We start from the raw sequence: 26,902 nt of genomic DNA on the forward strand, positions 1-26,902 counted from the left end.
AAAATTATACCATTTGGTTTATATTGACGCTCCTCATTTTTCCTTCCAAAATACATCACTTTCTACTTCTTTACATTAAATTTCACCTGCCATGTGTCTGCCCATTTCACTAGTCAGTCTATGTCTTCCTGAAGTCTGCTACTATCCTCCTCACTGTTTACTACATTTCCAAGCTTTGTGTCATCCGCAAACTTTGAAATTATGCCACTTATACCCAAGTCTAGGTCATTAATATATATCGAAAAGAGCAGTGGTCCTAATACCGACCCCTGGGGGACCCCAATGTATACTTCCCTCTAGTCTGATGAACAACCGTTTATCACTACTCTCTGCTTTCTGTCCCTTAGCTAAGTTTGTATCCACATTGCCACTGCCCCGATAATCCCATGGGCTTCAATTTTGCTAACATGTCTATTATGTGGTACTTTATCAAACGCCTTCTGAAAGCCCATATGCACATCAACTACACTACCTTCATCAAATTTCATTGAAGAACTCAACCAAGTTTGTCAGACACGATTTCCCTTTAATAAATCCATGTTGGCTGTCATTTATTAATGCTTGTTCTTCTAAGTGACAATTAATTTTGTCCCGGATTATGGTCCCTAGAAGTTTCCCCACCACCGATGTTAGGCTGACTGGCCTGTAGTTACCTGGTTTATCTCTCTCCCCTTCTAGAACAGGGGTGTAACATTTGCAATCCTCCAGTTCTCTGGCAACGTCCCCATATCTAAGGAGGATTGTAAGATTGTGGCCAATGCCTCCACTATTTCCACCCTTACTTCCCTCAGCAACCTAGGATGCATCCCACCTGGACCGGGTGACATTTCTACTTTAAGTACTGCCAGTCATTCAAGTACCTTCCCATTATCTATTTCTCTCCTGTCCAATTTCTGTACTCTTTTACTGTGACATTGGCAGCATCCTCTTCTATAGTAAAGACGGATGCAAAGTACTCATTTAGTACCTCAGCCATGCCCTCTGTCTCCACAAGAAGATTACTTGTTTGGTCCCTGATCGGCCCCACCCTTCCTTTGACTATCCTTTCATTCTTTATATGTTTATAACGTTCTTTAGTTTTCCCTTTTATGTTACCTGCTAATCTTTTCTCATACATTCTCTTTGCCCCTCTTCTTTCCTTTTTCAGTTCTCCTCTGCATTTTCTGTATTCTGCTTGATTCTCTGATATTTATCAAAAGCCTCCTTTTTCTGTTTCACTTTAATCCCAATTTCTTTGGTCATCCAGGGTGCTCTAGTTTTGAATGCCCTTCCTTTCCCCCCTCGTAGGAATATGTCTAGTCTGTACCCGAACTTTCTCCTCCATGAAGGCCTCTCATTGCTCATTTACTGTTTTACCTGATAATCTTTGTTTCCATTCCATCTGGGCCAGAACCCCTTTCAACTCCCTGAAATTATCCCTCTTTCAGTTGAGTATCACTTTTGATTGTTCCTTGTTCTTTTCTATAACTACTCTAAACCTAATGATATTGTGATCACTGTTTCCCAAATGCTCTCCCACTGAAACATGCTGCACTTGCCCCACTTCATTCCCCAGAACTAGATCCAGCACTTCCTTGTCGAGCTGGAGACATACTGATCCAGAAAGTTCTCCTGTACACATTTCCAGGAATTACCCCCCCATCCTTTTCCTTTACACTGTTTATTCCCAGTCTATATTAAGATAATTGAAGTCCCCCAATATCACTATTGTTTTTACATCTTTTCGAAATTTGCTTGCAGATTTGATCCTCCACCTCCTTCCCACTATTTGGTGGTCTATAGTATACAGCCAGCGGCATAACAGCTCCTGTTCTGCTCCTGAACTCGAACTCAGAATAGATTCTGTCTTTGAAACCTCAAGTACATCACCCTTTTCCAGGGATGTAACAATATCTTTGATCTATACTTCCACCACCCCTCCATTTTTTCCTTCCCTATTCCTCCTGAATTCATTGTAGCCAGGAATGTTAAGTTCCCATTCCTGTCCTTATTTGAATCAAGTTTCCGTTATTACCACTATATCATAACGCTATGTGGCAACTTGTGCCTGCAGCTCACCAACATTATTTATGCACATGCACTCTGTACGTGCATTAATCTGCTTAGCATTGGACCCCAGGAGTTAAAGCGTCAAGCTCTTAGCACTCATCCCAGTCTCTCGATCTCTGCTTTACTTCTCCCTAAAGCCCTGCTGGCCGCAAATGCATACTTGACCTCTTGCGGGGATGGTTGCTGTGGCTGCCTGCCTCTCTTCCGCAGTCTTGTCTGTGCCCGGATGGCCCTGGAGAAGAAGCACATGATGTCCGCCGGTATGCTTGAGGTCTTGCGCGATCGATGGACACCATAGGGACTGGGGTGTGTAGTGGATAGCGAAAATAATATTATTTAATTTGATGTTTTGTATGATTTGGGTGTTTATTAGATGTGCCCTTCCAAAAAGGGGGCACTTTTGTTAGATTTCTTTTATTTGGGTTGATGACATTGGGGCAACTCAGTGTCTCCTAATGGGTAATTTAGAAAAGGCACACTTGACTTCTTAGGCCACCTGATCAACGATTTAGCCAAGGCAATGGAGAGAAATACAGATAGCGGAACAAGACAAAACGTGTCCGGGTGATATACACGCTCATTTTATGAGCTTCGCATATTCCTCCAAGGACCGTAATCGCACCGCTGTAATGAAGTATATTAGATTGTTGCAAGTACGTCAACATCTGTTTCACATAAGAAACGTTCAGTGCCCCACCCACTGGGAAAGGGAAAAGCAAATGAACAGGTGTTGCGTTTATTACGGAAAAATACAAGGAGACAGAACTCATTTGCCTTCAAATTTCAAGTCTCCGTTCTCACTTACAGCCAAAGACATAACTTGTAGGTGAATCATTAGTTAAGAACTCTTAACTAACACCGATGTCTGCATTACACAAACCAGAATGTGCATCTCTAGATTGACAAACTATGTTACATTAGCGCCAAACGAGTACAGAGCGGCACTGTATGTTCTCAGTTTGGCAGCACAGAGAAGTACAACGATACTAAACACAGTCTGAGCGACACCATCACTCCCTCCGGAAGACAGCAACAACACACAGTGCGGGGCCGTGCTTCACGACAGTACGGTTTGAGGCGTTCTTTTTGCGACAATTGTAAACAATTTTACAACACCAAGTTATAGTCCAGCAATTTTATTTTAAATTCACAAGCTTTCGGAGATTTTCTCCTTCCTCAGGTAAATGTTTCTTGAGGAAGGAGAAAATCTCCGAAAGCTTGTGAATTTAAAATAAAATTGCTGGACTATAACTTGGTGTTGTAAAATTGTTTACAATTGTCAACCCCAGTCCATCACCGGCATCTCCACTTTTTGCGACAGTGCGAGGAGGGACACGATCAGTTTGCGGCTGTACGGCGTGACGCGCTCTCTTTGTGCGCATCATGTCGGAGAGCGCGGCGCGAGGCGACATGCCGGCCAAGAGACAGAAACTGAGCGACGAGAACAGCAACCCAGACATGTCCGGAGACGAAAACGTGAGTCCCGACCAGCGCAGTTATCGGAAGGGGGCTGGCAGGGGCACAGGGGGCGGTCACAGCGGCGTTATCTCCGGCCATTTAGAATTACGATTTTGTTCAAAGTTTCCGCCGTTCCTGAGGTTGGCACCTGGGAGGCCTCTGGTGCGAGGGGGTAAAACAATGAGCGACCGACCGACAGACAGACAGACAGCCCTCCCCTCCTCGCGGCTTCCCCCTCCCACTCCCATTATGGGTTTGACAGTAACTAATAGAAATGCTTTTTAAAATTGATGCCATTTTTTTTGTCGCCACAGCTGGTCATTTAGCTTGGCTGTGAGTGAGACACAGAATGAAACTACCCGTATGTTCCCAAGTTGTACTATGAAAGTCACAAATGTTGACACTTCCATTGTGCTCAACTCTTTTTTAAATGTTCAAGATTTTTTAAATAATGGTGATTGCTCTTTTGTTGACGAGCTGTTATGCATTGCTAAGATCGAAGTAGCTCCAAAAGTAGTGTTATGTTGCGCCAATTGAATGATTACTTTTGTTTCAGCTTATTGCTGTATTGTGTTTTCTTTACAGGATGATGCTGCCAGTATAGAGAGTGGTACAAATACAGAGAGGCCAGACACCCCTACAAACACACCAAACGTGCCTGGACGGAAGAGCTGGGGAAAGGGAAAGTGGAAATCCAAGAAATGCAAATATTCCTTTAAATGTGTCAATAGTCTTAAGGTTTGTGTCTGGAAGAATACACCAGTGGCTGACGTAACTAGAAGCATACAGCACAGAAGGAGGCCATTCGGTCCATCGTACCTTTGACTGCTTTTGGAGAGAGCTATCCCCAGCTCTTTCCCTATACCCCTGCAAATTTTTCCATTTCAAGTATAGATCCAATTACCTTTTGGAAGTTACTATTGAATCTGCTTCCACCACCTTTTCAGGCAGTGCATTCCAGATCATAACTCGCTGCTTAAAAAAATTCTCATCTCCCCTCTGGTTCTTTTGCCAATTAGCTTAAATCCGTGTCCCCTGGTTAGTGACCCTCCTGCCAGTGGAAACAGTTTCTCCTTATTTACTCTATCAAAACCGTTCATGATTTTGAACCCCTCTTGAATCTTCCTTTAATCTTCTCTATTCTAAGGAGAAAAATCCCAGCTTCTCCAATCTCTCCAAATAACTGAAGTCCCTCATCCCTAGCACCATTCTAGTAAATCTCTTCTGCACCCTCTCTAAGGCCTTGACATATTTCCTAGAGTGTGATGCCCAGAATTAAACACAATGTTCCAGCTGAGGCCTAACCAGTGTTCTATAAAAGTTTAGCAAAACTTCCTTGCTTTTGTACTCTTATGTCCATAATAATAAAGCCCGGGACCCCATATGCCTTTTTAATAGCCTTCTCAACTTGTCCTGCCACCTTCAAAGATTTGTGTATGTCAACCCCCAGGTGTCTCTGTTCCTGCAGTAGATGTAGAGATATTTCCACCTGTGGGATAGTCGAAAAGCAGGGGCCATAAATACAAGATACTCACTAATAAATCCAATAAGGTATTCAGGGGTGGAAGCTGCAACATTTTCTAGCAGGCATTGGGGGAAATTGGAAGAGAGTTCCACCTGGATGGCCATATGGACCACCTGTACTAGCTACAGGGACATTAATAATGCCATCTACCTGGCCTCTTGGGAGCAGTGTTTGATATTCTGGTGTTTTGTGATGCTCTAAACTAACTTTTGTACGAGATAACCTACCGCATGGTAGGTTGTTACATAAGGTTAAATCTCATGGGATCCAAGGTGAGATAGCCAATTGGATACAAAATTGGATTGACGACAGAAGACAGAGGGTGGTTGTAGAGGGTTGTTTTTCAAACTGGAGGCCTGTGACCAGCGGTGTGCCTCAGGGATCGGTGCTGGGTCCGCTGTTATTTGTTATTTATATTAATGATTTGGATGAGAATTTAGGAGGCATGGTTAGTAAGTTTGCAGATGACACCAAGATTGGTGGCATTGTGGACAGTGAAGAAGGTTATCTAGGATTGCAACGGGATCTTGATAAATTGGGCCAGTGGGCCGATGAATGGCAGATGGAGTTTAATTCAGGTAAATGTGAGGTGATGCATTTTGGTAGATCGAATCGGACCAGGACCTACTCCGTTAATGGTAGGGCGTTGGGAAGAGTTATAGAACAAAGAGATCTAGGAGTACAGGTTCATAGTTCCTTGAAAGTGGAGTCACAGGTGGATAGGGTGGTGAAGAAGGCATTCAGCATGCTTGATTTCATTGGTCAGAACATTGAATACAGGAGTTGGGATATCTTGTTGAAGTTGTACAAGACATTAGTAAGGCCACACTTGGAATACTGTGTACAGTTCTGGTCACCCTATTCTAGAAAGGATATTATTAAACTAGAAAGAGTGCAGAAAAGATTTACTAGGATGCTACCGGGACTTGATGGTTTGACTTATAGGGAGAGGTTGGATAGACTGAGACTTTTTTCCCTGGAGAGTAGGAGGTTTAGGGGTGATCTTATAGAAGTCTATAAAATAATGAGGGGCATAGATAAGGTAGATAGTCAAAATCTTTTCCCAAAGGTAGGGGAGTCTATAACGAGGGGGCATAGATTTAAGGGGAGAGATACAAAAGGGTCCAGAGGGGCAATTTTTTCACTCAAAGGGTGGTGAATGTCTGGGATGAGCTGCCAGAGGCAGTAGTAGAGGCGGGTACAATTTTGTCTTTTAAAAAGCATTTGGACAGTTACATGGGTAAGATGGGTATAGAGGGATATGGGCCAAGTGCAGGCAATTGGGACTAGCTTAGTGGTATAAACTGGGCGACATGGACATGTTGGGCCGAAGGGCCTGTTTCCATGTTGTATGATTCTATGATTCTAAAAAAAATATTATTCTTTATGTTCTTTTGTAGGAGGATCATGGTCAACCACTTTTTGGAGTGCAGTTTAACTGGCACAGTAAAGAGGGAGATCCTTTGGTATTTGCCACAGTTGGTAGCAATCGGGTAAGTGTCTTAAGTTGTGTGATTAACGAAAATGTCATGCCACAAATTTCATTTTTCACTTTTTGAAAAAGCGCTATATATTTGGATCTCAACCAGGGACCTATCTCCCTGAAGTATATAGCTGAGGATAATTTGCATTTTCCTAGCGATCCATTGGTGCAACTTTAAGGTGCTTGTCAAACTGCTTGAATTAGTGTTTGTATGGACCAGCGTTTGGGCCATGGATAAGATTTTTGTTTGCAAGAAAAACCACATGGCTAAAAATTCTTTTTAAACATTTTGCTGTAGTACAAGTATTACTAGAAGCTAGTGTGGCTATATAAATAGATTTTATAGAACTGAATATCTTAGGAACTGACTGTATTTTAAAGTTCTTCAAAGGGCAACAGTGTTTGATTTAATTGGCAGTTCGTTCCCAACAAATGCACAGGCTAAAAAAAAGTTTCATTAAAAATCATGTGTCAAATAGGTCACACTTTTGAACCCAAACGGAGAAACATCACATGCTTGACGACCCCATTGAAGCAGACTCAACCGTTGCTTCCTGTGGTTACGCTCTTGGCTGTACGAGATGTGTAGCTCAGGGAGAAACTGATGAGGGAAATTAGATATGCCTTGTCTTCTTTATCTTCTCCCCACCCCTGCCCCCCCCTCTCCAAAATGGCTATTTTACCTCTTGTCAAAGAAAAATAAATAAGACAATTTAAATTCAGTTACTAATGAATGCAATGTTTCATCACATATTCGTGTATATTATTCTCTTTTTTTGTTGCTTGGGCTAGGTCACGCTTTATGAATGTCATTCACAAGGGGAAGTACGATTACTGCAGTCGTATGTGGATGCTGATGTATCCTTCTTAGAATATCAACTTATAATTACACGATATATGTAAATTTGACATGTTAAATGGTTAATTCCACTTAAAATGTACTTTTGTGTCAGTAATTTTAAAGTGCCACTATGAGCTGAATTATAGTTGGTCAGTTTTCTGGGGGAGTGGGGTAAAGTCCAGGGACTGTTGGTTTTATCCCACAATGGTACCTATTTAAATTACTGCAACATAATTGAATGTCCTTGTATTTTTTAAGGTAGAAATGCCAGCATAATGGTAGTTTTAAAAATAATTCGAAAGATTTTTTTAAAGTCTTTTTTTTTTACTAGCAGCTAACCAGATCTGGTGAAAACTAAAACTAATTTTAAAATGGGCAGTAAACTTGACTTCACTACATGTCAGTTAGTATTAGAAAGCTGCTTGACATGCTCCTGTGGGTGAGGTAATAACTTCTTAGGTGATTGAAGAAAATTTACCTAGGGTTCTCATGTCGTATTGATTGCATAGTCAAAATGGCACCAGCAATTATCATGGATAAGTCTAAGCAGGATTGTTTTCTAGTCCTGACTGGAGGAGGAATTGCAGTTATAAGAGAGATATAGGTGCAAATAGAAATTACCAATGCGGCTTCATTCAGTATTGATTCTTAACTCTGGAGCTATTCAGACAGATGAAAATTTCTACACATGTGCATGGACCTATGACAGTAATACAAGCCATCCCATCTTGGCTGTGGCAGGATCGAGGGGCATTATCCGAATTATTAATCCTATCTCCATGCAGTGCATTAAGGTGAGTACATCCAGTTGTGAATGCTATACACTGGGCTAGAATAATGTTTCTGTAAATTACAACTCGACTGGATTTTGCCAGTGGTTCCTCTTCTTTCCCTACTAAACCAAGCAGGAGCAAATACTGTCGTCGTAATGTCAAATGTAATATTCAAAAATGACTCATTTTAGTTCACAACTTGTGCTTCAGTGGTATGTTGCCCTATTAAATGTGTATGCTGCTGTGATTGTCAGATTTATACATTTTATTTTTTAAATTGTTTGAATTCAGAACCTTTTGTCTTTAAACATAGTGCATAAATCAAGCAGAACTGTGCATAGCATTGACAGGTCTAGTTAAGTGGGGAAAATAACAAGTATATCATAGGTACAGCACAGGTGGAGGCCATTTGGCCCATCTGTGAAAGAGCTATCCAATTAGTCCTATTCTCCTGCTCTTTCCTCTTAGCCCTGTAAATATTTCCCTTCAAGTATTTATCCAATTGCCTTTTGAAAGTTACTATTGAATCTGCTTCCACCACCCTTTCAGGCAGTACATTCCAGATCGTTACAACTCGCTGCATAAAAAAATGTTTCCTCATGTCGCTCTGGCTCTTTTGCCGATCACCTTAAATCTGTGTCCTTTGGCCACTAGAAACAGCTTCTCCTTATTTACTATTTCAAAACCCTTCATGGTTTTGAACACCTCTATTAAATCTCCCCTTAATCTTTTCTGTTATAAGGAGAACAACCCCAGCTTCACCAGTCTTTCCACATAACTGAAGTCCCTCATCCCTGGAACCATTGTAGTAAACCTCTTCTGCACCCTCTCCAAGGCCTTCACATCTTTCCTAAAGTGGTGCCCAGAATTAAATGCACTTTTCCAGTTGAGGCCTAACCAGTGTTTTATAAAGATTTAGTATAACTTCCTTGTTTTTGTACTCTGTGCCTCTATTAATAAAGCCCAGGATCCCATATGCCTTTATAACAGCCTTCTCAACTTGTCCTGCCACCTTCAAAGATTTGTGTATGTGCACCCCCAGGTCTCTGTTTGTGCATCCATTTAAAATTATACCATTTAATTTATATTGCCTCGCCTCATTCTTCCTACCAAAATGTATCACCTCATCTGCCATGTGTCTGCCCATTTCAACAGTCTGTCTCTGTCCTCCTAGTCTGCTGCTATCCTCCACATTGTTTACTACATTTCTGAGTTTCGTGTCATCTGCAAACTTTGAAATTATACCCTCTACACCCAAGTCCAGGTCATTAATATAAAACAAAAAGAGCTGTGTTCCTAATACTGGCCCCAGGGGAAAACCACTGTATACTGCCCTCCAGTCTGAAAAATAACCATTCACCACCACACTCTGCTTTCTGTTCCTTTGCCAATTTTGTATCCACGCAGTTACTGTCCCTTTAATCCCATGGGCTTTAATTTTGCTAAGAAGCCTATTATGTGGTACTTTATCAAATGCCTTTTGAAAGTCCATACACACAACATCAGCTGCTCTACCCTCGTCAATCCCCTCCATTACTTCTTCAAAGTAATTTTGTGTACTTTTTTGAGACTATTGGGGCAGATCTGCATAATCGTCACCTTCCTGCATTATATGACTTCTTTGATCTGTCCTAGAAAGCTAGATCTCTGGTTATTGTGATAATGAACAGCTGTATTAAATGTTGGATAGAAAAAGGATACAATAATCTCTTGGGTCTCAAACTTCTGACAATAGCTCAGGCAGCAATTAGAGACTTGCATGATCTAAGATAATGAGCATGAAGTTTCTTAGCTTGTTTTTCAAGCTCAAGCCAGAGCATGTTTTCCATGAAATGCTGGAGTTTGAATAAATTTGTGAGGAACAGAGGTTTAGTTGGGAGGAGGGAAGTAACGTGTCTGCTCATGATGCAGAAATCTTCTTCCTTTTACATTAACAATTGAAAAACAGAATTGTTGTTTGTATTGAATTTTGGCTTAAACCAGGAATTATTGGAGTAGTTCAAGACATATTGCTTGACAAACAAAATATCCCTGCACTAAGTTACAAAATTGCTTTAATTTGCAAATATAAAACTTGAATACAATTTCTGCAAGAAGCTACAAAAGGCTGAGTCACTAAGCACTTAATTAGACTTATTCAGTTTTAGGCTAAACAGAAGCTTTCCCTACAGTGAGTGCAAGATATGGTCTGTTGGTGAATAAGGTATGTCTATTAGTATTATTTCTGGTGCCAAAGATGATGATGCTTATGATATCTGGTATTTCATTTGGGAAATAATTGAATTTATGAAAAACCGTTAGAAATCAAAAGGTTGCAAAGGACACTGGCACTTTAATACTCTCGTGTTTATTTTCAGTCAGTACCTTACTGCATTTTAAAGGAACAGAATAACTTCATTATTTTAATTCCTGAAAAGTATTTACCATTGTAGATGAAACTGATGCAACTTTCTTCCTTTTTATTGATTGTAGCACTATGTTGGACACGGAAATGCAATCAATGAACTGAAGTTCCACCCCAGGGAGCCAAATCTCCTGCTTTCTGTAAGCAAAGGTAAGATGGCAATTGAGACTAACTGCTTAGTTTTAAATTGTGCTCTTAGGATCCAGTATAGTGGAATGTGAGTTGTAGCTGGAATCTTCTTGATGTTGAGCTGCAGGGTCAGCTGTGCTGCTGGATGGAAGTGCTGAGTTGAAGCCTTTGGGAGGGTAGAGGAATTGGAGGTAATGTTGCCATGGGTTGCTCTTGTAGTCATCTCTCAGCCACCAGCCTGGACATCATTGCAGAAGGTCCAGGTTGCTGTAATAATTGTGGCATGGGGAAGCAGAAATTGACTTGGAAAGGAATAAGTAGAAAATGAAGTTCTTGTATTACAATCTACATCCTTCTGTAGAGTTTTTGAAACCTGTGCCAGGGAATGCTTGTCTATTCCTATGACTTCTTCATGATAAATAATCGTGTAAATTAATAAGATGTGTATATATAGCAAGTTTTTTGTGTCTAAAGAATGTAGAAATGTAAATGTGGATCATTGTAGAAAACCAAATATGTGCTCGATGATCCGTGTTAACCATGCAATATGTGGTCACGTTATCATAGACCAATCAGATCCCCCAAATCAAATTCACAGATTCATGACAGTCATGTTAAATTTTGTGCAAACTTGGCGTTTTTTCCCGTTTCATCTGATTTTCCACCTACATGACATTTTTTTTAAAAAAAATTCTCCCCACCAGTTTTGCTCTGCTGCTGTTCTTCATCTGTTCTCACACCTGGGCCAGCTGAGTCTCTCTTTTGATTTGAAGATTTAGCAATTTTTTAAGTTCAAAATTGATTTATTGTCTCCTATTGGTTTTATTTTTTTGGTACATAAATGTAGAAGTAATGTTACATCTTCTGTCATCAGTTTTAAAATAAGTTTATTGAATTGTGACAATCACTTTTTCAAAATAACTGTACAGCTTCTGTGAAGTATTCCACCTGAAAGGCTAAATGGAACCTGTGCTTCACACTAGATCATGCTCTAAGGTTTTGGAACATCCAGACAGACACTTTAGTTGCGATATTTGGAGGAGTGGAAGGACATCGAGATGAAGTTCTGAGTGCAGTAAGTGTTCAGTGATATTCTGTGTTCCATTATTTGGTTTCTGTTGGTAATCTAAAAATTCCATTCAAGACAATATGTGTTGAGTTTGCACAACATTCTATAGCAATGACCGATGAGTCTTCGGCACTATTTAGACTACGATGGGTTTAATGATAAAATGCAGGAAGTGTACTGAACAATTAGGGGATGCTCTTGAGTTTGCATGGGTTAAAGGCAAGATGATTTAGAGGGAACTCTACGTTATCTGATTTTTAAGTGCTACATGTTGCAAAATGTTTCATTTCTTGAGTACTTATTTTTTTCTCTTTAATGGCATTGCATACGGGGAGTGAAGAATATGGGCAATATTCAGGTCAAGCAGGGTTAACTGGGATAAGGGAGGGGAGGGAGGGAGTGATTGGAGAGGGCAGCCAGGAAACATGCTAAGCCATGGGGTGTTGGGAAGGCTGAGATATATCCTCTGGAGGGCAGGGTTGACTGCAACGTAGAAAATGTTGCTCAGAGGGGGTTGTTACATCCACAAAAAGATGCTCAGTTGGGAGTGGTTCCCATTCACAAAAGTGCTGTTTAATTGGGGGGGGGGCGAAGGATGAAGCAGTCGGTTGGAGTGGTCATGCAGAAAATGCTGATCAAGGGGAAAGGGTTGCACAATCACCAAAATGTTGCTTGGTGTGGGGGGTGAACTATGTACAAATTGTTGCTGAGTGGGGTATGGCAAAATATTTCTAAGTGGGTTAGGGGAGGGCTTCTCCAAAAATTCCTGCTTCGTGAAGGGGGCTTCCCAGTACAAAATGAGGCTCATTGTTTCTCCCCTCCCCCCCCACCCCCCCACAATGCACAAAATGTTTTTGAGGGAGAGGAGCGTGGACCAAAGTGAAATGGGGCTTTGGGTCTAAAATGAGGTGGGGGCCAAAGGGTTGAAGTGCATTGGAGCACTGTCACTCCCTTATCCATGTAGGAAGTGCCTTTAACCCAGTGCAAACTCAATCTTTCAATATCATTATCTTTCAGTACACTTCCTGGATGGATAGGGGAGCGTCAGTGCTCCGATGCACGTCAACCCTTTAGACCCAAAGTGGGGAGAGGGAAATTGAGGGAAAAGGTTTACCTATTTGTAGAATTGGCGGGTGAGGCTACAGGTTGTGCTGAGAATTAAGAAAGTGCTTGCATTTACATAGCACCTTTCATGACCTCAGGACATCCCAAACCCATTGAAGTACTTTTGAAGCATAGTCACTGTTGAAATGCGGTAAACGTGGCAGCCATTTTGCACACGTCAAGGTCCCACCAACAGCAGTAAGATAATGATTAATCTGTTTAAGTGATGTTGGTTGAGGGATAAATATTGGCCAGGATGCTGGGAGAACTCCCCTGCTCTTTCAATAGTGCCATGGGATCTTTTACATTCACCTGAGAGGGGAGATGAGGCCTTGGTTTAATGTCTCATTTGAAAGTCGGCACCTCCAACGTTGCAATACTGAGTGCTGCACTGAAGTGTCATCCTAGATTATGTGCTCAAGTCTGTGGAGTGGGACTTGAACCCACAATCTTCAGACTCGGATGAGAGTGCTACCACTGAGCTAAGGGTGACGCTGAAATGCAACATAACAGTCCAGAGGCAGCCAGCAACTCACCAGTTGTTAGGTATGTGGGATACTGCTATTCTAGCTAACGTTACTGTGATGCATTTAAAATGGAAATCGGATATTTACATTGGCGCATAATTGGTACTGCAGGTCATATTTTTTTTAAATTTTTTTTTATTCGTTCACGGGATGTGGGCGTCGCTGGCAAGGCCGGCATTTATTGCCCATCCCTAATTGCCCTCGAGAAGGTGGTGGTGAGCCGCCTTCTTGAACCGCTGCAGTCCGTGTGGTGACGGTTCTCCCACAGTGCTGTTAGGAAGGGAGTTCCAGGATTTTGACCCAGCGACAATGAAGGAACGGCGATATATTTCCAAGTCGGGATATTGACACTTATAATGGGTTTTTTATAGAGAGCATGATCCAAGAATTTTCAATGTATTTATAAAAGGCATGTTGTGACCCACTCAACATTTTCAGTATATAAAATAGATTGTATGTTAAAACTTATGTTTTTCTTTATAGGATTTTGATCTCCTTGGAGAGAAAATAATGTCTTGTGGCATGGATCATTCCCTTAAACTGTGGCGAATCAACTCAGAAAGGATGCTTAAAGCTATTAAGGCATCAAATGAATATAACCCAAGTAAAACTAACAGGTAACGGTTACATACTTTAACCCTCAGCCTTGTTCATACCATGTTGCCTGGACTTTTTTGCTGTTGCTAGTTTATATTGTTGTGGAACTCTAACCTGAACTCGCTGCTTTTTCACTGCCGTCACAGATGGGAAAACTGTAAGATCTAAAAACACTACCTTACTATGCAGTAACTGTTGCAAGGTCTATATTAGATTTTTTTAAAAACTCACTAGTAAGAGAGCAAAAGTTTTCATGCTGGTATCTTTGGTTTGGATTTACATTTCCATGGTTTATAAAAATGTGATCAATATTAATTTCCCATACAGTTGGCATTATAAATGGACTTCACACCTGCCAACTCGTGTATGACTTCAAATGGAAACCCTAATTCTACATCCATCTAAATAATGTAATAAAAATGTTAAGATCTGCACCCATTTCCAGTGTTAACTTTTCCATTATGAATTCATATGTTCACATTCATAATGGAAACAGCCTGCTTGGTTTTATATTTCCCAGCTCCTCAGCTTGTACTGTAGAGAAACTCCTGTGTTGTAACCAATTCTACTTCTCTGCTTTCCAAACTCTTGTACATTTTTGCACAAATATCTCGATCAATTATAGGTAAGCCTTGATGCTCGTTTACCCCCCTTTTACCTGCCTCATGGACTTTTCATTTTTTCCCCATTTGGAGCTGCTGTACAATGTAGCAGAGAAAGATCTAAAATTACTTTATTATAAAGCACCATGGACTTAGTTTTTTTTAAAAAATCTAAACAATGTAACTGTCTATTGACCCTTGTAGCATTACAGGAAGGAAACTTCACAAATGCTCCTCTGATGGTCCAGTTGTTTGAGATAATGAATAACAGAGCCATATACACACTAAAGGTTCCAGGTCTGATCCCTGGTCTGTTGTGGGTTAGCTGATTTCAATTGGAATTATGCTAGGGACACTGCAATTGACCTCACTACCCCTGGTTAAGCAAGGGAAAACCAATGAATCTGTTCCTAACTGCTATCCAGAGAGCCTTGCTAGAAGTGCACGTGTCAACATCAGGTGACGATAGACTGAGCTCAGCTGTGATTTCCCCATTCCCCCTCCACCCAGTCTAGACTTTCACAGGAGAATGACCACTTGGACAAAGTACCAGAGCCCGATTTGAGACTGGTGTAATATCTCCGAATCAATACTTTCAGCAGCGGAGAAAGAATTTAAAAAAAATTCATCACAAGTATGGTTTTAATAACAAAGTTTATTGCCTAGTTGGAGTGTCGGCTTTGCTTAGTTATTACCACTCTCACTTGAATCAGACAGTTATGGATTCAAGCTCACAATCTTAGCTTAGCTGTGACCTTAGCTCACAATCTACATTGATACTCCAATACAGTGTCCTGGGAGTGCTACATTGTCAGAGCTGCCATCCTTTGGATAAGACATTAAATTGATCTTGTTGACCAGGTGGACTTTAAAGATCCCACAATATTATTTGGAGAAGATCACCAAGTTCTCTTGACGTTCTGGCTAACAATCCTCAATCAAAACAGATTGATCATGTCATTGCTGCTTGTGGGTTGTTGCTGTGTGCAAACTACCTGCCCCCGTTGCCTGCATAATTGTTATTGCACTTCACATTAATTCATTGTGTAGGAAGATGTTGGAGAGATGTGATAAGCCGCTATATAAATACAAGTATTTTTAATGACCGGTTAAATTCTGGAGCATCATTAACAATGTTCATAATCTTGTCTGAGTTATTTCATAGGAGAGATGAAACTTTAGTTTTTTTTTACTGTTCAAAAAAAATGTTCTTTTGGGTTGTAGGCCATTTGTGTCGCAGAAAATCCATTTCCCAGATTTCTCCACGAGGGATATACACAGGAATTATGTGGACTGTGTGCGGTGGCTTGGAGATCTGATATTATCAAAGGTAAACATTTTGTTCTTGTTTGCAGCATTAATTTGGCTATAGGTTGTCTGAACAACTTTTACTCTGCAACAAGTCTTCATGTTTATGGAGATCTACATTGATAATTTTGGTGGTTAAATTATAAATAATAGCCTTTCTTATTATGATTATGATGGAGGGTTGGGAGCAGGTTGCTGCTTATTCCTGATCATAAATGGGTGCATAGTGATGAATGACTTTTTTCAGGATAAGATATGCAGAAATTAAAAATCCTCTGTGAAAATTTATTTGGTTTTAGCAATGTTGTTGTTGAAAAGGTTCATAGATAATACAGTGAAGACTTCTGTCGATTAAGGACTGCATTTAGAAAGAACCTTAAGAATGTGAACTATTATAAAAGATTTCAATGAATTTCTAATAAAATTCACTGATTTATTTTGACTTGGGTCAGATAAATTGTTATAGTTCAGCTTGCATGCTCAAGGACCATGAGCAGTGATTAACAATTATGTTCTCTGTTTCAGTCTTGTGAAAATGCCATTGTGTGCTGGAAACCTAGCAAAATGGAAGATGACATTGATAGAATAAAACCAAATGAATCAAATGTGACTATCCTGGGAAGATTTGATTACAGTCAGTGCGATATCTGGTACATGAGGTTCTCAATGGATTTCTGGCAGACGGTAAGAATGAAGAATGCAGAAGTGCACTCAAAGTATTCAATTAGTATAATTTAAAAGTACATTCCCATTCTGCATTAGAGTTTACTACTCAATCATTCTGAGGCAAGTGGTTACCAATAACCTCCCATAGGATATGATCTTCCTTGTTTGTTAAAAGAAGTTCACTGTCTACATACAAGGGCAATAGTGGGTGAGGTGGGGGGACGGATTATGATCACTTAAGTGCTGCTGTCCCTTTAACAAATTTGCATCGTGGGCAATCTGGTGGCTTTTTTAAAAAAGGCTCTGTAGTGGACTGGACTGTTCTGAGTGGATTGTCACCACTAATTACTGAAGACTGAGGTTTTGATCTCAAGTAATGTATAAGTTATATCTCTTCTGTATTTTTAAATATGTTGATTTCTTGATTATCTTAAAAACCTTTAAGACTCTTTTGTCAGTGGTTTCTTTGAAACTATTAAAATCTAGATTTTTTTTTCTTAAAAGATGCTGGCTTTAGGTAATCAAGTTGGAAAACTCTATGTGTGGGACCTTGAAGTGGAAGACCCTCATAAGGCTAAGTTAGTATTTTCTCATTATCTTGTTTTGTAAATGATGTGCCAAAATCAAGGCAGTAGATAATGGGGTTTTTCAGGGTGGAGCAGTTCTCCAGCTGTTTTGAAATCATGGCCCTATTGCTTTTTATGGAGCCTACTCTCCAAAATTGTTGAGATTCTGGTGAGACTTATTTTGCTTAATAAAATAGATTAAGGAGATTTTACGAAGTTAGGAGAGAGATTAAGAAGCAGGACCTCAAAGGTAGTAATCTCTGGATTACTCCCGCTGCCTAGCACTAGTGAGCATAGCTGGAGAGATGGTGCAGGAGGGAGGGCTTTAGATTCCTGGGGCATTGGGACCAGTTCTGTGGAAGGTGGGACCTGTACAGGCCTGACGGGTTGCACCTCAACGGAGCTGGGACCAATGTCTTCGTGGGGAAGTTCGCTAGTGCTGTGTGGGGTGGGGTGGGGGGGGGGGTAAACTAATTGGCAGGGGGATGGGCACCATGATGTAGCAATGAATAGGAGAAACAAGGGGCACAAAGAATCGGGGGAGAAAAATAGCACTAGAACAAGTAATAGTACAGTATTAGGTAGGATCAGACTAAGAGAGAGTACAAGAAAGTCAGACTGGCTTGCAGTGCATGTGTGTAAACGCACGAAGCGTGGTTAACAAGGTTGGTGAGCTGCAGGTGCAAATAGCCACATGGGTATACGATGTTGAGGCATTAACCGAGACCTGGCTCAAAAAATGGCAGGATTGGGTACTAAATATTCCTGGATACAAGGTGTTCAGGAAAGAAAGGAGGTGGGGGGGGGGGGTGGGGGTGACAGTATTGATTAGGGAGAATATTGCAGCACTGGAGAGAGAGGATGTCCTGGAGGCGTCAAGGACAGAATCTATTTGGTTAGAGTAAAGAAATAAAAGAGGTACCATTACACTACTGGGTGTAGCCTATAGACCACCAACTAGTGGGAAGGATATAGAGGAGTAAATTTGCAGGGAAATTACAGAGAGGTGCAAAAGCTATAGAGTAGTGATAACTGGGGACTTCAACTGTTATAGACTGGGATAACAATAATAACACAAGGGGCACAGAGAGGGAGGAATTTTTGAAATGTGTTCGGGATAACTTTCTTAACCAGTACTTTTCTGGCCCAACAAGGAAAGAGGCATTGCTGGACTTGGTTCTAAGGAATGAGGTGGGCCAAGTGGAGCAAGTGTCAGTGGGAGAGCATTTAGGGAGCAGCGATCATAGTATCATAAGGTTTAGGATAGCAATGGAAAAGGACACAGACCACTCTAAAGTAAAAATACTCAATTGGAGGAGGGCCAATTTCAATGGGATGAGAACAGATCTGGCCCGGGTAAATTGGAATCAAAGATTGGCAGGCAAAACTGTGATTGAACAGTGGGCGGCCTTTATGGAGATGATGGTTTGGGTACAGTCTAGGTACATTCCCACGAGGCAGAAAAGTAAGGCAACTAAAGCCACAGCTCCCTGGATGACAAAAGAGATAGTGAGTAAGATGTAACAGAAAAAAGGGGCGTATGACAAGACGTCAGGTTGATAACACAAATGAGAACCAGGCAGAATATAAAACGTTCAGAGGGGAAGTGAAAAAAGAAATAAGGGGGCAAAGAGAGAGTATGAGAATAGATTGGCGGCCAACATAAAAGGGAATCCAAAAGTCTTCTATAGGCATGTAAACGGGTAGTAAGAGGAGGGGTGGGGCTGATTAGGGACCATAAAGGAGATCTACTCAGAGGCAGAGGGGATGGCTGAGGTACTAAATGAGTACTTTGCATCTGTCTTTACCAAGGAAGAAGATGCTGCCGCAGTTTCAGTAAAGGAAGATATAGTTGAGATATTGGATGGGCTGAAAATTGATAAAGAAAAGGTACTTGACAGACTAGCTGTACTTAAAGTAGATAAGTCACCCGGGTGGGATGCATCCTAGGTTGCTGAGGGAAGTAAGGGTGGAAATTGCGGCGGTACTAGCCATAATCTTCCAAACATCCGTAGATACGGGAGTGGTGCCAGAGGTCTGGAGAATTGCAAATGTTACACCCTTGTTCAAAAAAGGGTGTAAGGATAAACCCAGCAACTATTGGCCAGTCAGTTTAACCTCCGTGGTGGGGAAACTTTTAGAAACAATAATCCGTGACAGAATTAACAGTCACTTGGACGAGTGTAGATTGATTAGGGAAAGCCAACATGGATTTGTTAAAGGTAAATTGTGTTTAACGAACCTGATAGAGTTCTTTGATGAGGTAACAGAGAGGGTAGATGAGGGCAATGCAGTTGATGTGGTGAATATGGACTTTCAAAAGGCGTTTGATAAAGTGCCGCATGGTAGGCTTATCAAGATTGCGGCCCATGGAATAAAGGGGGCAGTAGCAACATGGATACAAAATTGGCTAAGTGACAGGAAACAGAGTAGTGGTCGGTTGTTTTTCAGACTGGGGAGAGATGTACAGTGGTGTTCCCCAGAGGTCAGTGCTGGGACCACTGCTTTTCTTGATATATATATTAATGACTTGGACTTGTGTGTCCAGGGCACAATTTCCAAATTTGCAGATGACACAAAACTTGGAAGGGTAGTGAACAGTGAGGAGGATAGTAATAGACTTCAAGAGGATATAGACAGGCTGGTGGGTGGTGGACACGTGGCAGAGGAAATTTAACGCAGAAAAATGTAAAGTGATACATTTTGGTAGGAAGAACGAGGAGAGGCAATATAAAACTAAAGGGCACAATTCTAAAAGGGGTACAGGAACAGAGATCTGGGGGTATATGTGCACAAATTGTTGAAGGTGGCAGGGCAGGTTGAGAAAGTGGTTAAAAAAGCATACGGGATCCTGGGCTTTATAGATGGGGGCATAGAGTTCAAAAGTATGGAAGTCAAGATGAGCTTTTGTAAACACTGGTTCGGCCACAACTGGAGTATTGTGTCCAATTCTGGGCACCACACTTTAGGAAAGATGTGAAGGCCTTGGAGAGGGTGCAGAAGAGATTGACTAGAGTGATTTCAGGGATGAGGGATTTTGGTTATGTGGATAGACTGGAGAAACTGGGGTTGTTCTCCTTGGAATAGAGATGGTTGTGAGGAGATTTGATAGACCCTTCATGATTTTGAATACTTCTATACAGAGTAGATAGAGAAACTGTTCCATTGGCAGAAGGATCAAGGACCAGAGGACATAAATTTAAGGTGATTTGCAAAAGAACCAAAGCTGACATGAGGAAAAACTTTTTTACACAGTGAGTGGTTAGGATCTGGAATGTACTGTCTGAGGGGGTGGTGGAGGCAGATTCAATCACTACCTTCAAAAGGGAACTGGATTAGTACTTGGAAGGAAGAAATTTGCAGGGCTACGGGGATAGGGCGGGGGAGTGGGATTAGCTGGATTGCTCTGGCATAGAGCTGGCATGGTCTCGATGGGCCAAATGGCCTCCTTCCGTGCTGTAACCTTTCTATGATTCTATGAAAATGGTGACTACTTTGAACAAATTGCATTCCACCTCCCACACCCTATATACTTTAACCTTTTTAAAAAGCTTTTTTTTTGTTTAGAAACTGCTTCCATGTAAAAACTAATTGTCTGGTGGTTTAAAATACTGTGCATTTAATGACCCCCAAAGGACTTTTATTTTTAAATTTCTATTTTAACCTCATCAATGGCAGCACTAGCATGGAGAAGCAGCTAGTTAAACGATTCCCAGGCCTTTTCTGGTGCTGCTCTAATGAGCTGCTATTTAATAAGGAACTGCTTACAGTGATTGAAGCTCAAATTTTTTCGTCTTCCCTGTGAGGAAATGTCTGACTTTTGTACAGCTGAGATTGGAACTTGTGACACAGAGAAGTCTGAGTCCAACCCTGTGGCACACCATTTGCAAATACCACCATGGTGAGCTGCTGCACTTTTTTGATGCTGCAATTCAGCTTTCAACTGTTGTGATTTAATTATGTTTTTCTTTTAGATGCACAACACTGGCTTATCCAAAATGTACTGCAGCCATACGACAAACCAGTTTTAGCAGAGATAGCAGTATCCTCATCGCTGTATGTGATGATGCCACTATCTGGCGCTGGGACAGACTTCGATAATTTGTTTAATCACATTCCAGTTTTAGTGAATTTAGCATATTATCTGTGTGCCAGTGACATTGAATATTTTTTCAGCTAGCTTTGCCCAGTTATACACACTTTGTCAAAGGAATCTTATTGATTGTGCATATCTGCTAATGCATATTGTGTAGTTAAGTTTGACTTTTCCTTTTGTGCTACTTGCTGCTTTTATTCTACTGTCAATAAAATATATTTTTTTATATGTTGTCTGCCTGAAAATATGTGCTGTTCATAAATGCTTTGACAATTTCATTTACAGTTAAGATAAAACCTGTGTAAATATGTTTAAAGTACCAGGCCCCTCTAAGAAACAGCTAATGTCGCAATAGTTGGAGTCAAAAGCTAAAGTTTTTTTTCTCTAAGGTGCCATTGTAGCCTAAGTAATAAATACTTAGTCTCCAACCATATCCATGTGGGTTTAAGTCCTGGAAAAAGTTGCATTGTAGATTTACTAGGATATTACTGTTGATTAGTTATTCTGAGAAGGATAAGGCGTGACCTGATGGAAGTCTTCCAAGATTGTAAAGGATTATGGTAAGTTTAAATAATATTGTGCCCATTGGAACATATAAATTATTCTGATCTTAAACAGTATGGGTAGATCTGTCAAGTTTACATTTATATAATACCTTTTTAAAGTACAAGAACAATCCAAGGCACTTCAGAGGTGTAAGGACAATAGACACTGAGCTAAAGGGAGAGAGATTAGGAGTGACCTAAAGTTTGGTCAATGGGGGAAATTTTACGGCAGGTCTTTAGAGGAGGAGGAAAGGGGGTTAGGGAAGAAATGCCAGAGAGTGGGACCTAGGAAAGAATGATATGAGGCCAGAATGAGAAGGGCGGGGTGGAGGGTTGACTATAGAGAAAGAAGGGACACTGGAGGACTTTAAAAATAAGGATGAAAATTTTAAATAAGGCTTTTGGGCCTGGGAGCCAATGTTGGTCAGTGAAGACAGGGGCGATGGGTGAGCAGGATTTGGAGTGGGATTGGATACAAGCAGCAGAGTTTTGGATGAGCTTAAGTTTAAGGGTGAAGGATAGGATGCCAGTCAGTGGAGCATTGAAGTTCTCCAGTTTGTTGGTGACAAAGGCATGAATGGGCTGAGGTGGGAATGGAGGTGGGCAATCTTTGTAATGGAGCACGTACGAGGTTGGACGCTCAGCTCTGGATCGAACGGGACACCAAGGTTGCAAACAATCTGGTTCAGCTCGAGACAGTGGGCGAGGTGGGGACATGGAGTTTGTGGCAGGGGCCAAAGACTATATCGCTTTGACCTTCCCAATAGTTAGCTGGAAGAAGTTACTTCTCTATGACTAGGTGTCAGACAAGCAGGTTGATGGCAGACACAGCAGGGGGGTTGAGCGAGATGAAGAGGTAGAACTGGCATCTTCTGCTTACATGTGGAAGCTGACCCCGTGGCTTCAGATGATGCCAGAGGCAGCATGTAAAAGAAGAGGAGGCCAAGGATGGATTCTTGGGACTCAACTCGACTGACTGGGAAGAACAGAATCTGGCTATGATTGAATAGGTAACGGTGGAACTAACAAAGAAGGAGAGAAGCAATGGAGGAATAATGGTATCAACTGTCAAAGCCAGCAGAGAAGATGAAGAATAATGCACCTGTCACAATCACAGAAACTCTCATTTATGACTGGCAAGGGTTCTTTTAGCATTGTGGGAGGGACAAAAGCTTGATTGGAGGGTATTGCGGAAGACATGGACGCAGATCTGGGACATTATCTTCAAGGATCTTGGAGAGGAAAGGTTAAGTTGGAAATGGATCAATGGTTGATGAGGACAGAGGTTGATGGTTTTTTGAGGAGGAGTGACTGGTAGGGGGAGCTAAGCCTGAGGAAAGGGAACCATTTACAATATTGACTAAAATGGTCACCAATGGCATCCTTTTTGAATGTGACCACGGCATGTTTATCCCTCTTTGTTCTTGATCGTTGCCTTTTGTTGTAGTTTACCATTCCTTTCTTCTCCACCATCTCTATGATGCACGTTGGGGGGCTGCCCTTGTTTGTTCAATTCCTACCTATCCCAACTTAGCCAGCATGTTGACTTCTCCTCCTGCCCCTGCACAGTCACCTATGGAATACTCCCAAGATTTCATCCTTGGGCTCCTCCTTTTAGTTTACATGTTGCCCCTGCAACATTACTCATTGGCATGGAGTCAGCTTCCACATGTATGCTGAAAACACTGAACTCTACGTCTCTGCCCACCATTGACTGAACCACGGTGCTATCAGATTGCTTATCTGACATTAAATCATGGATGAGCTAGAACTTTCTCCAAATGAACATCAAAACTGAAGCAACTGTTTAGCTGTCAACAACCTCATCCCCTGATCTTGTTCAGGCTGACTTGGATGGTACACAATCCTGGTCTGATTGACTAAGATGAGTTTTAAACCACCTTGTCCTATCCCTAACCAAGGTGCTCTATCCCTAACCAAGGTGCTTTCTTCCACCTCCGCAACATTGCCCACTTTCACCCCATTTCACCTCTGCCATTGCAACCCTTATCCATGCTTTCATTGCCTCAAGACATGACTTCTCATGCATGTTCCTTGCTGGCATCCAAACCTTCTCCCTATACAAACTTCACCTTGTACAAAACTTTGCCACTGTTTGTCCTGTCCTGTGCTTGGTCTTGTTCACTCATCACCCCTATTATTGACCTCCACTCTTGCAATGTTATCAAATTCAAAATCCTTGTTTACAAATCCCACAATAGCCTGTCCTCAACTTATGTTTGCAACTTGCTTCAGCCTATGCTGTTCTGATTCTAGGCATCTGTATATTCCTTTCCCACCCCCTTTTATGTGAAGCACTTTGGGGTAGTATGCTATGTTAAAGGTTCGCTACAAATACAAGCTGTTGTAGATACAGACACCAGAATGAAGGAATTATCGAACAGCCTTACAGATAGGGAGAAAGAAAAGAGAGGGGGAAAAAAAACAAGGACAGAAAAAGCAACATAAAAGTGGGATAAAAAGCACTTTTTGAAAATCCTGAGCGGTGCCAGGAAAGCCAATACTGTAACGCATTCTTTTACAAGGTACAATGCTTCTGTTATAAAACAGTGTATGCTGTGCGATATCTAACAGTATAAATAATTTTTATGACTTCAGTGGAACAGCTAAGAATAGGGAAGTGTCGTAAATATGGCCAGACTCCATGTGTACATTCAGATTAGATTATGAATTTACCTTCAGTTTACTGTTTCCTCTAAGCTGCGTGCGTGCACGGCTGCACAGCAGTTTGTTGTGTGCCGCTGACGTCATCATTCCGTCCGTGCACCAAACCAGTGCTCTCTGGTGGAGTCGCTGCTGAGGTGAGGTCAGCTGTCAATCACTTTGCGGGTCAGCTGCTCAGAGACCGGTGTCCACAAATAGATGGTGTAATAGTATATATATATTCATTGGGAAAAGTGTAAATGTGTGTGTGTATATATATATAAAAGAAATGGTGTAAGTTTATATAAATGTTGAAGAAAGTATAAAAGTTTATATAATAAAAATATATACTAATTGGACAGTGTAAAAGTTTATATATTTATATATAGGATAAATAGTGTAAATGTTTAAATATTTATATATATTCATTCATTGGACGAAGTGTAAAAGTTTTTTATATATATATATATATATATATATACAATTCCATGATATAACTGATTTGAGTTTCCAATTAGAAAACTTCAGCACACGATTCAGTAAAGATTCAGTGAGGAGATGCATTCAATTAAATGAAAGCTTTTCACTTCTAGTGCGAATTGTGGAGAACTGTTACTTTAGTCTAAAGACAAACATATTTAAGGCATTGGTAGCAAATAACATTGGAGGGAGTCTACGATTAGTGCAATTAACAGTTTTTGTCACCATCCTAGTCGACGTTAGCTTCTGAAGTAAACTACAAATTAACCCAAATTACGTGATATATTGTAATTGTTCATCAATTTCCATATTTCATATTTACAAATTAAGTAATTCTGACACATCATGTGTAATACTGTTTTAAAGATCCTTCTACAATTGTGCTAAAGTATACTTTCCAATCACATTGGTACATTGTAATCAAAACAATGATGGATTTAAATTGTTATATACAACTGCTATCCAAAAGCCCTCAGTTGTCCCAAGGATTGTCTCCTTTTAACTTTATCTGTTGCCTCCCTCAGTTCAGGTTCTTCATGACCAAACTGCTCCCTGCCTTACATAAAGGCAGCCAAAACTAATGAGGCCTGCAAGATGTACAATTGTAATACAACAGTTTTTTAAACCCTGCTGAGGATTCAGTGGGCCGTGACGGGGCGGGGGGGGGGGGACTTTAATTAAACTGTTCCCTGTCCCCAAATCCACACTGACTGATTTGACAGCTATTTTGTATTTGACTCAATTTAAAAATTCTGATTACTCACGATTTATTTCTGTTTGATTCAGTCATTAAGCTGTTTCAACAAAAAGCTGATTGGAATCGTTCCCATCAGATAATTTTTAATAAAATACAACTAGACTGGTCTGCTCAATCCTAGTGCAACTTAAGAAACCCATTTCATAAATTTATCAGCCAATATAACATTAAATTGTTTCAATTATCCATTATTTTGTACATTTGTTCTGTTTGTTATTTACCCTGCATAATGTTTTCTAAAAAGATGTTCTATTCAAAGTTGTGAATTTTTTTTTACGGTGGCACACACTGCCTTTATATCGGTGCACAAACCCCAATTCATTCCGCATATGGCCGAAAAAAATCAGAGGGAACATTGCTTGAGTTACTTACCACCTGTTCTGAATATATTGATATAATATACTAGTCATCCTCCAGTACTATTCGCCTGCCATCCCTCGAAGTCTATGTTAGCGTTGGCAGCAGAGCAATGGTGAGACGTTACATCTGCACTTTCAGCAGCGGTCATTGGATAATTATTAGAGACCACTTTATTTCACCCCCTTTCTGATGCTGAGGCATGCTGATGCCAATTAAACTGCATCCCACTGCTGCCCTGGCTGAGAGCAGCTAACTCGGCACAGATCAGGGGTTGAAACTGGGAGCTTGCTTTTTTTTTCTTATTCGTTCATGGGATGTGGGCGTTGCTGGCGAGGCCGGCATTTATTGCCCATCCCTAATTGCCCTCGAGAAGGTGGTGGTGAGCCGCCTTCTTGAACCGCTGCAGTCCGTGTGGTGAAGGTTCTCCCACAGTGCTGTTAGGAAGGGAGTTCCAGGATTTTGACCCAGCGACGATGAAGGAACGGCGATAGATTTCCAAGTCGGGATGGTGTGTGACTTGGAGGGGAACGTGCAGGTGGTGGTGTTCCCATGTGCCTGCTGCTCTTGTCTTTCTAGGTGGTAGAGGTCGCGGGTTTGGGAGGTGCTGTCGAAAAAGCCTTGGCGAGTTGCTGCAGTGCATCCTGTGGATGGTACACACTGCAGCCACAGTGCGCCGGTGGTGAAGGGAGTGAATGTTTAGGGTGGTGGATGGGGTGCCAATCAAGCGGGCTGCTTTATCTTGGATGGTGTCGAGCTTCTTGAGTGTTGTTGGAGCTGCACTCATCCAAGCAAGTGGAGAGTATTCCATCGCACTCCTGACTTGTGCCTTGTAGATGGTGGAAAGGCTTTGGGGAGATAGGAGGTGAGTCACTCGCCGCAGAACACCCAGCCTCTGACCT

The 26,902-nt window shown here is 41.2% G+C and overlaps 1 protein-coding gene across 1 annotated transcript; it reads left to right on the forward strand.

Annotated features, from left to right (window-relative positions):
* The first annotated feature begins 3,408 nt into the window (after positions 1-3,408).
* eed (embryonic ectoderm development) lies at positions 3,409-21,423 on the forward strand. The gene is made up of 12 exons (XM_067986313.1): positions 3,409-3,525; positions 4,093-4,245; positions 6,433-6,525; positions 7,308-7,373; positions 8,025-8,150; positions 10,602-10,683; positions 11,646-11,737; positions 13,846-13,979; positions 15,786-15,891; positions 16,395-16,553; positions 17,040-17,113; positions 21,076-21,423. The coding sequence occupies exons 1-12, from the start codon at positions 3,433-3,435 to the stop codon at positions 21,200-21,202; spliced, it is 1,305 nt and encodes a 434-aa protein (XP_067842414.1). The 5' UTR covers positions 3,409-3,432; the 3' UTR covers positions 21,203-21,423.
* The last annotated feature ends 5,479 nt before the right edge of the window (positions 21,424-26,902 follow it).

Source organism: Heptranchias perlo, chromosome 6, assembly GCF_035084215.1.
Source record: "Heptranchias perlo isolate sHepPer1 chromosome 6, sHepPer1.hap1, whole genome shotgun sequence".
Taxonomy (NCBI): Eukaryota; Metazoa; Chordata; class Chondrichthyes; order Hexanchiformes; family Hexanchidae; genus Heptranchias; species Heptranchias perlo.